The sequence below is a fragment of the Lates calcarifer genome, linkage group LG15 (assembly GCF_001640805.2).
Source record: "Lates calcarifer isolate ASB-BC8 linkage group LG15, TLL_Latcal_v3, whole genome shotgun sequence".
NCBI lineage: Eukaryota > Metazoa > Chordata > Actinopteri > Centropomidae > Lates > Lates calcarifer.
Window position 1 is genome coordinate 6,044,342 of NC_066847.1, and position 10,537 is coordinate 6,054,878.

The 10,537-nt window shown below is 40.0% G+C and overlaps 3 protein-coding genes across 6 annotated transcripts; 1 reads left to right on the forward strand and 2 right to left on the reverse strand.

Moving 5' to 3' along the window:
* The first annotated feature begins 146 nt into the window (after window positions 1–146).
* On the forward strand, window positions 147–2,838 carry dnajc28 (DnaJ (Hsp40) homolog, subfamily C, member 28). 3 transcript variants are annotated; one of them, XM_018699804.2, is made up of 2 exons: window positions 147–341; window positions 1,237–2,838. In XM_018699804.2, exon 2 carries the CDS (start codon window positions 1,250–1,252, stop codon window positions 2,402–2,404), a length of 1,155 nt encoding a protein of 384 aa, XP_018555320.1. In that variant the 5' UTR covers window positions 147–341; window positions 1,237–1,249; the 3' UTR covers window positions 2,405–2,838. The 3 variants fall into 3 exon arrangements, with proteins under 3 accessions (XP_018555320.1, XP_018555318.1, XP_018555321.1); XM_018699802.2 differs by having other exon boundaries at window positions 148–263; XM_018699805.2 differs by lacking the exon at window positions 147–341 and adding an exon at window positions 348–548.
* A 4-nt stretch (window positions 2,839–2,842) lies between these two features.
* Window positions 2,843–4,661, reverse strand: LOC127143307 (potassium voltage-gated channel subfamily E member 1). Its single transcript, XM_051075953.1, has 2 exons — window positions 3,893–4,661; window positions 2,843–3,343 (listed from the first exon to the last, which is right to left on the reverse strand). The coding sequence occupies exon 2, from the start codon at window positions 3,307–3,309 to the stop codon at window positions 2,887–2,889; it is 423 nt and encodes a 140-aa protein (XP_050931910.1). The 5' UTR covers window positions 3,310–3,343; window positions 3,893–4,661; the 3' UTR covers window positions 2,843–2,886.
* A 134-nt stretch (window positions 4,662–4,795) lies between these two features.
* si:ch211-225p5.8 (uncharacterized protein LOC555567 homolog) lies at window positions 4,796–8,486 on the reverse strand. 2 transcript variants are annotated; one of them, XM_018699876.2, is made up of 6 exons: window positions 8,145–8,486; window positions 7,146–7,312; window positions 6,264–6,498; window positions 5,631–5,790; window positions 5,256–5,309; window positions 4,796–5,114 (listed from the first exon to the last, which is right to left on the reverse strand). In XM_018699876.2, the coding sequence occupies exons 1-5, from the start codon at window positions 8,185–8,187 to the stop codon at window positions 5,264–5,266; spliced, it is 651 nt and encodes a 216-aa protein (XP_018555392.1). In that variant the 5' UTR covers window positions 8,188–8,486; the 3' UTR covers window positions 4,796–5,114; window positions 5,256–5,263. The 2 variants fall into 2 exon arrangements, with proteins under 2 accessions (XP_018555392.1, XP_018555391.1); XM_018699875.2 differs by having other exon boundaries at window positions 4,796–5,118; window positions 8,145–8,484.
* Window positions 8,487–10,537: the final 2,051 nt, after the last annotated feature.

The following is a 10,537-nucleotide window of genomic DNA, read 5'->3' on the forward strand; positions in this document are numbered from 1 at the left end:
CACAGCACGGTTTCAAGAAGATAAAGGTTGCATATGGTTTTTAAATAAACAGCCTTAAAATCAGCTTCGGCACTGATATTTTTCATACTTGACTTTGAATGAAATTTGCTTTCATTAAAAAAAATATATATATTTGAAAACAGACAAGTCATTTAAAGCTAGGAAGAGTTTATCCAGAGGGGGCGGTAATGCAACACAACTGCACAGACATGACAGAAGAAGAAGAAGAAGCAGCTGTACAACAACAAACCAAGCAGAAACAGGTGACCTGATTTTCTCTGCTGTGTAAAGCTGTAGGTCATGTAATGTTGTAACGCTGTTCATTAACGTGTCTCTAACAGGTTGGTGCAGTAGCTTTCATTCAGTTTATTAATATGCACGAGTGTTAAAGGTCGTTTTCTGGAAATAAGCTTATGTTTGCTAATCTTTTAGCTAGTTTACCACTGAACCAGCCTGCAACTCTGACTTCGGTTTTTGTCATATAACACTAATTTATCTGGATTTGTGGGTCCTGACGACCAACATGCAGTCTGGTTTGTCCATTAAAGGTAAATTGCAGATAAAATCGGGCGTTTTTTTATTGTTTATTCCACTGATTTGTAAACTTTAGCCTTGTTATGGACGCTGCTCCTGACAGAACTCAATGCAGTTTTTTGACAATTTTAGCAGCTCTCAGCTTTTAGCTATCAGTGGAATAAAAGTGGGCGAAAAAAAAAGAATTAGATTGTTCATTTATCTCTATGTGTGCTTGGAGCTGACACTATTTCTTATACGACACTACACTCCCTAACTCCCGAACTTAATTTCCCTGAGGAAGTCATCCCAAGGGATCAATAAAGTCTGTCTAAGTCTGTCTAAGTCCCCAGAAATGTGAGTTGTTTATCTGTGTTTCTGTTACTGTAGTTTAATATGGTGTTAGACTGCTCTAGTGTGTAATAGAACATAAATTAACATCACTGTGTAAAATAATTTAAAAAGTGAATGATTTTTGATGAATAAATGTTTGCCCATGCAAAGCCCATATAACAAAGAAAAACATTAAATATTTCTTTATTTTGTGCATTAACGGTACTTAATGGTCATTTCTATGTGTTGTCACCTTCCTCAAATGTGCAAGCCCAGTTTGTGGCAAAGGAAAGTACTTTTCTACATATTGGGTTTTAACAAGGTCAGAAGAAAAAATAGTCTATTCTGCTTTTGTATTTACACATAACACACTGCTTTTCAAATCCACAGGAGGCTGCCAGAAATGAGTAGCGTCTTCCACCTCCTGGTTTCCCGCAGTGACTTCTACCATGGCCGCTTTCTGCTTGTCTTGTCTCAACAGTCCCTGTCGCTCAGAGCACTCAGCTCTGGTCCTCAGATCAGCCACAGCCTGCAAGAGAGCTACAGGCTTCTGCAACTGCCTGATGAGGGGAACAGCAGTCCTGTGCAGGTGAAAGAGGCCTACCTGCGCCTGGCAAAGCTCTACCACCCAGACTCTGGGGCTCCAACTGCAGATGCAGTGCTGTTTTCCCGAGTTGAGGAGGCCTACCGTGCTGTGCTGGCACATCAGAGTAAGACCAAACAACCTGACTTGGGGAAGGAAGTGGAAGATGAGGATAAGTCCAGAGGTGCAGCACTTCCACACAGACACTACCTCAGCTATGAGGGCATGGGTTCAGGCACGCCCAGCCAGCGTGAGCGCCAGTACAGACAGATTCGTGTCGACCGGGCATCTGAGCAGGTTTTGAACTACCGGCAGAGGGAACACGAAAGAGCAGCTGCTGCAGAGGGAGCGCTGGTGGAACGGGACATGCGTCAGCGCAGTCGCAAGATCAAGATCACTCAGGCTGTGGAACGGCTCGTGGAGGACCTGATCCAGGAGTCCATGGCCCGTGGAGACTTCAGGAACCTGAGTGGAGCTGGAAAGCCCCTCAACAAGTTTCAGCATAATCCCTACGCTGATCCTATGACCCACAACCTCAACCGGATCCTCATAGACAATGGCTACCAGCCGCCCTGGGTCGTGACACAACACGACATCCGAGAGACCACTGCTCAGATCCGAAAGAAGTTATTGGAGGGGAGGGCCAGGCTCGGTGACCCCATGACCCCCAAGGAGCACAGCCAATGGGATCAGCTGTGTGCATCTGTAGAGGAGGAATTGGTGAAACTTAACAAGATGGTGGACAATTACAACCTCATTGTACCAATGATCAACATGCAAATGGTTCACTTCAGTCTGTCCAGAGAGATTGACCGTGCTGTGAAAGGAGCCCACCAACACAGACTGGATCAGCAGAGAGAGAGAGAGAAGGAACGAGAGAGGAGGAAGGAAGAGAAAAAAAGAGCCAACACAGTAACTAAGAAGAAAAATACTAAACAAGGCTTGATGTCCTGGATGCAGAATCTGCTTAGATGAAAATACTAAGTAGCTGAGTCTAAGTGAACATAAGAAATATTTGACATCAGTGGTTTATTTATTGTTTGCATTTAAACCAATCTTTATCTCCATGGAGCAATATTTCAGATAGAATTGTTCACCTGCTTTGCAAACAGACTAAATCACAGTTTGATTCAATGGTTCCACTTTCCACAGTTTTACTAGTGTTACTGCTGTTATTCACCAGATATGCAGGGTTGTAATCAGGTGTTATTGGAAGAGGTTGAGGAACCCTGTGACTGTAAAGCTGATGAACTGCATGTGTTGGTAACGATGATTACAACATGAGGCAAATTTATGATACAAGTTGTTTCTGTGAAATTACTGATTCTAAAATACAAACATAACACTGTAACTTTTGGTTGCTATGTAACATTTAAAGTTAAGGAGATTAAAAATCTTGTGTAATGATATTTCTGTGTTGGGGCTGTTACATTTTTGAATCTGGAAAATGTCTCATTCTAGTTCGGCAGCTGATCCAGTGTTGCAGGGTTGCAGATGATGACTGGCTCCTTGCCTCCGGCTCCGTTCGCTGCGACCTCCCTGTGCAGAGCCTGAGCGACGGCTCTGGTCGGAGTCATCACCTTGGTCCAGTCGTGGGCGATGTACTGGTGGTACGGATCATGAGAGCTCTCCAGCTTCTTCGAGCGAATGTAGCTGAGCATGATGCCGAACGTGAAGAAGCTGAACATACCAACCACGAGAAGGATATACATGATTCCCTGAGACTGAGCGTGGGCCCTGGCTCCAGTCACGTAGTGCACAGCCTGCTGGGTGGTGTAGTTCTGAGGTATCAGTGGAGACAGTACACTTGTGCTGTTGAGGCAATGCTGCAGTAAGGAGAGCAAGAGCGACTGCAGCTCAGTGGTGTTGATGTGAGGCATGGCTGACCTCTGCTGGACGCTCACCAAATTACAACTGAGGAGGAAAAGGAGACGGTAAGAAAAAGATCCCTCACAGGAAAGATCATCACCTTTATCTCTGCAGGTAATATATGTGACTATTGTATTATTTTGTGTGATTAATCTGTAAATCATTCCCCCTAACCCATTTAACATTGCCAAAAAAGGCAACACACAAAAAAGAAAAACGTGATTTCTGAGTCGCAGATGACTAAACTTGCTTAAAAGTTGCTAGGAAGTTGAACATTTTCTTTGTTAAAGTCCACTTTTGATAGAATACATATTTAGACATAAGAAAAAGTCACCCACATCAAACTCATCCAGGAGAAAGAAGCAAGATAAAGAAATTAATTTCAGGACACTCCATTTCTCTGAGAATTTGTAATAACACTTAACTTTGTTGGAAATGTATTCTCTGTTTCCCACCCACTAAACTTGAGTTTGAATGCTGGAGTTTTTTTTAACCTTGGCCGACCTTTCAGAGTACAAACTACAAATAATACTACTATACTACAAATATCTACATCATTAAGCAAGCTGTGTTCAGTAGAAAGGAAGTCCCCACCTTTCAAGAATCCAGAATCAGTTCTTGCTGTTACTGGCATCAGCAAACATCAGTGATTTCAAGTCACCTTCTCTCCAGAAGGACTGGAAGCAGCTGGTAGCTCAGGTCTCCCAAACTACACCTTGAGTAAAAATGTACCACCCCTGTTCTGATAGTCGCATAATCTGCCCTCCTTCCATGCACCAAAGAGATATGCAGCATGTTCAACATGTCAACACATTTAATGAAATGAGGAGGTCACAGGGCAAGGTCAAAAGCTGAGTGTAGTGAGGCAGCGGTGTAGCATGACTTAAACCACTGTCCTATGATGAATGAATTATTGAGGATATTGTTTTTACCTCATTAAAGCAGTGTTTTGAAGGTGCAGTTTCTCACCTGCTCAGAGGACCAACATCTTTTTTGGCTCACTCAACTCTGAGGATCAAGACTTAAGTTTGTGTGTAGTTTGCAGTATTGTGCCATGTATTTAAAAAAATCTCTATCTGTTCACATTTTGCAGTAGGAGTAGAAGTGTGTGGTTATTTCTGGGGAGGGTGCTGGGCTGACGCACGAGAACAAAGCTGCTTTCAGACCTGGACAGTCTGTAGCACAACTCAGACTAGATTGAGTTACCACACAATCACCTCCAAATGTCCTTTAACTCACTGTTATAGTGTGGCTGTGCTTCCTGAAACCTGCAATAAAGTGGTATTTGGTAAAAAAAAAAAAAAAAGAGATGTATGCAGTTATTTTTTTACTGGTATTCTTAAGTTGGATTTGCAGGCACAGTAAAAGACAAAGTTAGTTTTAGAGTTCAGTGTTGTATTTTCTCCAACACAAAACACATCACAAAGCATTTGCACTATTAGTAATAAGTTAAGTGCTGTTTTCTTCCAACATAGCACAGGCAGTGGACAAAATAAATGATTTACAAAAACATTCACTTTATTCTGCTTCATTTTTCAAACTTGGACATGGACCAGGACAAATGGGTAGCTTCGTTTCACTAGAACATTAGACATTACATAAAATGTAAAAACATTACTTTGGACTGTGCTAATTTGACTGTTATTTATATATATATATATTCAAACTGATTTCCTACATTGAGGACCATTTGTTTTCAAAAACCTTTAAAGCCCACTTTAATTGTTTCGTTGTGCCATGGGACACCTTATATACCCTGTGTCACTGACATTTAATGGTGCAGTAATGAAGCTTAACTCTTGCAGAGAGGATCCTTCTACCTGGGGGATACAAAACAAAAAATAAAAACACAGAGAAAAGAGAAAGCCATGCTTTCAGATATTCTTAAATCTTAAAAAGGTGTTGTGGAAACTAGCCATTCTGGGTAATGGTGACTGGAAAGGTAAATCTAACTCACCGCTAATGTTACTCTAGCTGCACTCCGTCACAGTTGTCTTTTGATTCTAACAGTCTGAAAGTATAAAAAGGGGAATTGAGTCATTTAGATGTAAGAAACAGCAGGGCTAGAAACATAACATATCCCCCAAATCTTATATTTTCTGAAGGTATATTTTTTAAAACCTCACTGTTAAAAAATGGGGAAACTTTTCTGCTAAGTCAAAAATGATTATGGACTAAATCAGAATTAACATATCATCACAATTTGGTCAAGCAGTCAAACATGGTGTACTGTAGTAAAATGTATGGCATTATTTAAGACCCCTGACCTCAGTATATTGGACAAAGGCTTAAATCTTAAATTAATACATCACATGAAAGACAGATGACTCACTCTGCCTGAGCCTTGAGAGCTTTACGGGCCTCCCGAGCCTCATGCTCATCCGAAATCTTCTTGTAACAGTAGACCAGAACCACAATGAGCCACAGCTGCAGAACCACGATCAGCACGTACATCATTATCTCTGAGATCACTGCTGTCAGCTCCGGATTGGCTGGGAAAGAAGAAACAACAACATCTCCCTAGGCTCATTTGACCTTGGACCTTTTTCACTGGGTTATCATCTAATGTTAAATAGAGGATTCTTCAGATCCACGCTGATTTGCATGCTGATTTACTGGTGTAACTCCTCAGATGAGATTTTTGCCCATGAGAAACTTCAGTAAAATGCAACTCTAAACTTCAATGTCAATGCAATTCATGAATTAATTATCAAATTATGCCATATATGATGTTACATTAGTCACAGGTGCCATTTTTCTGCCAAATGAGTACTTTTACTTTTGGTACTTCAAGCATGTTTTGCTGATAATAGTTTAATTTAAGTAGCATTTTAAATGACAGACTTTTACTTGTAACAAACTACTTTTATACTGAGGTATAAGTACTTTTACTTAAGCGAAGTATCTGATTATTTGCTCTACCACTGCTGACATGCAAACTTTTCCCAGGTACATCCTTCCTTACCCACAGCCACCACGCTGAGTTCCACCTCCTTCTCTATGGTAACATGCTCATTGACCTGTGGCAGGAAGAGGGTGCGGTGAAAAGTGCAGCGGTATGTCCCCGTGTCATTGAAGGTGACTTTATGAATGTAAATGGCTCCTGTCTGAATATCACTGTTTTGTGTCCCTTGCCACTGCAGACGGTCGCTGAAATCTTCATGCAGGATCTCAGCACTAGGGTGGTTGTAGTGGAAAATCTAAGAGGGGGGATAAAAAAGGAAACAAAGGGGAACTTTATGAATATTCTTATTATTCAGGGAAGGTTTGAAAAGCGTGCACACCATCTTTTAGATTCCCTGCTCTGACTATACAGTGCTATAATGTACCATCATAAACTGTAATAGTACAGATTTATGTCCTAGTAGTTACAAATGGTTGACAGTATATTATGTCTTTCTAAAGCAGAACTACTACAAAAATATCTTAGTATCATTTTCTGATAAGGTACCATAAAGGGCTCATACGCTGTAGTTAATGACTATTACATCAATAAGAACAGTTTGGGGGCTACCAAATTATGGAAAATCCTCTTCTACCACAACATTTTTGTGTTTTTAGCTAGCTATTTAATTCATCAGGGTGATCCCTGAGATGCACACAATGTGCATGTACTTTTTACATTATCTGAGGTACAAGTTATTTTTCAGATTATGATTTTACATACAAAATAATCCTCTGGTAAAGAGCAGCTGGACTTCTGGACCTTTGGTAATACTCTGCTTCAGTGGCATAGAGTTGCTCAGGATAATCTTGATAATAGGAGAGAGCCCTTTTCATTCACAAATCCCAGCCAGATTTAACAGACAACTCAAACCACCTCCCTAAAAGACTCTGCTGAACTCACATGCCTGAACTCCTCCTCTCCCAGGGGTTTGAAGTGCCAGTCTATGGTGGCTCGAGCAAGAACTTCCTCTCTTCTTTTGCAGGAGATGCAGCCCAGCAGGAATCCTTCTCCTGCCACAGCTTCAGTGAGGGAGTCCACCTCCGCACAGCCGCCATGGCACTGAGACACTGCAGAGAAAGAGAGGGAATGGAAGAAATGAAGAAGAAGAAAAGGATGAGGAGGGGGTAGGAGAGGAGGTTAAAAGAGAAGAAAACATGATACAGGAGCAGAACAATTAGTTAAATAAAAGAACAAGAAGAAAAGAAAAAGAGGTGAAACAGGAGAACAAAATAAAGACAAACAATATGCCTTTCAGTTTTACGCATTAAGGCAAGAATAAAGGACAAAGCTAAATAAAAAGACTTAAAAATGCGAAAACAGTTAAAGTACGATAAAATAAGATGGAAGATAAAAATGAGCTAAAATTGAATTAAACATATTCAAAAGAAGAATAAATGTTACAGTGCAGTGAGAGATATGAATGAACAGTCCCAAATTCAATTCAGTATGAATAGTTGCCATGAATTAACACAATTTTATTTAGATTATCTGTCAACCACAATGATTGAAGATACTCAACAGAATCTCAGATTCAGAGACACTTAGCACTTTATGACAGGTAGTTGCAGTGGAAATATTAGCCTATTAGGAATGCATATGATTTATTTATTTATTTTAAAGGCCAGTGAAATAAAGACTTGAACATTTTTAGATTCACTCATTCACATATTCAAACATAAGAATCTGCCTTGAATATACACTGAGAATTAACCAATCATGCGAAACACAAAGTAACTATTCAAAAACGAGCTGTGTTTTAATAAAAATACACTTGTCATTTTCTTTATAGTTCATTGATACCCTCTGATACAGTGTTTACAATTTAATTATGCTGTTGAAAGGAACGACATTGAGCTTACTTAAAGAGTTCACAATCAAATATGCAAGGCAAGGACTTACCAAAAAGACTGAGGACAACTAAAAGAGACAAGTGGCATATCATTTCTGTTGGAGCAACTTATGGCCAGCTGTTGAACAAAATGTTGAACTTTCCTTGTCAGAAATCTGTGAAGAAAAATCTATGGCAGTTACTTTACTGACATAATTCCTCTTTCTGATTTATTCCATGTTCCTCAACAAAACAGTCCACTTTTTAATCCAGTCCATTACATAGACAAAGTCTCTAAAAGCCTTAGTATGCAGAAATTGTTTACAAAAAAGAAACTCAAGTCTCCGTGTTTCTCAACAGTAGTTTTAAGTCCCCCCTGCAGTCCTGACTGACTTTAAGGCAGCTATATTTAGAGCGTGTGAATCCAGAAGAGTTGGACGTTGTGTGTGTTGAAAGTCAGTGGGAAACCTGAGATGATGAGACCTGATCCATAACTACAACATGACTGTCCAAAGCAAGGCTATAGTCATGTTTTCTCTGATTTATAGATTGACAAAAGAATATTCTGTCACATAGGAAAAGTTTAGGCATTCTAAAAACTTTATTTATTTTTCTTTTCTTGTTTTGTTTTGCAGTAAATATTTTTGAAAAGTAGATCAGTTATTAATGAATAGCTTGAAATGTTATGCAGGCTTTGGTTATAACAATCTCTCGCCTTAATATTATATTTAAAAAGTATTCATACTGTTCTATGTAGTTGCTTTTATATTCATTCTTTAATAAAAGAGCAGCGGGGCTGATATGCAAAAATCATCCCTGACATATTTTGTTAAACAAATCTTCTCAAACACCTGCTGCTTAGAGTGGAGCAAACAGCCATGCAGGGCTTAAAGGGATAGCTCCATATATAAGTATGTTTCAATGCAATGCAGTACTGTATTTCTGTAAAAAATTTAATAAAATGCTCTGTCCTCCAGCTCCTCTTTGCAGGTCAGAGGTCACAGCCAGATACAGCGCCCTGCGGCTGGCATGGTGTCTTGCTCAAGGACACTTTAGCAGAGATGTAGCATTTGCTCCAGTGTTTAGAGTGCTAGATGTTCATGTAAGCAACTCAGAGAGTCAGCCAGACTGTTCTAATGAAAATAATTTTTCTGAGGATTTGCATGCTACTTTTCCTGTAATGCAACATAGTGAGCTGACTTCACCTGGTCTCTTAGGTCCAAATGCCGCTGTGTTAAAGACTGAAAACCAGCTGCACTCAGGGTTGCAACAACCTGATTAGAAGCACTGACCCAGTACTCAGGTACCATTTTCAGTATTATTATAATTCCTATCATATCTCTTCCTTGGTCTCTTTATCATTCTTATTGTTATTATAATTATTGTATTTAGTTAAAAATGATCTCACCATCATTTTAAACAAGGCAGCTTTGTTGTATATATGCTTCTTGGTGATTCCTACTCATATAAGTTCAGGCTGTTGTTCTGTCATTAGCTTAGCTGCAGTTTAAGGTTCAGGGTGGGTTTAAAGCTTTGCTGTCTGGGTCAAGGGCACATGATCACTCAAACCCCACTGCTGTGCTCTCAAAAGCTTTCATTCAAACTGGACCTGTGGAGGTCTAAATATTTCCCTTTTATTCAATTACCAACACCAGCAAAGGTAACATTTTCAACTGCAGTATATAATTTATCTTCTTTTAATATCTCCCATCAAAGGGTTTGACTTATAGACAAGGCCAGCTAGTTGTCAGAAAAACAAGGCCACTGAAGTCAAGGTTGACAAAACAGACATTGACTGAAGGCCTCGGCTTGCGCGCTGGCTACAGTGACAAAAAGATTCACGTGGTAGATAAAGCCAGCGTGTTGATGTGATGAATGTTATGAGTTGTCTTTTTTTTTTAAAGGGCAATGCCTTGGTACATGTCAGATCAAATTAAATATGTCCCACTTTGAGGCCGTACAAACATAAAAAAAAGATCACATACAGTATACAGGTGTAGGATATAAGCTGTGTTTCTCCTAGCCAGGGTGTTTGCATGTGTATACGCTTGTGTGTTTGTGTATTTTGCCAGCAGTGGAGGTCAGGGATGTTGTCATGTGATGTAACCAGATGACACAATGAAGCACTGAGCTCTTGATAAGGGGCCTTGCCTCTTTTAACCTTGTGGTAGCCTATGATTGATAATGACAATAAAGATTAGCCAGAACAGTCTTTGAAATTACATGGCATGAGAGCAAGAGAGGGTGAAAGACCTTGGATTGGCACACATACTGGGGAAATTTCAAGGAAATGTTGACATATGATAAACCCTGTATATGTGCACTGTGTGTGTGTGTGTGTGTGTGTGTGTGTGTGTGTATAGTAGTTGTGTATAGTAGGGTGGGCTGTACCTCTGTGACCCTACACACGCATACACACAGTGAGTGACACACCTCCTTTCTCGCAATGCTGGTGATGTTTTTT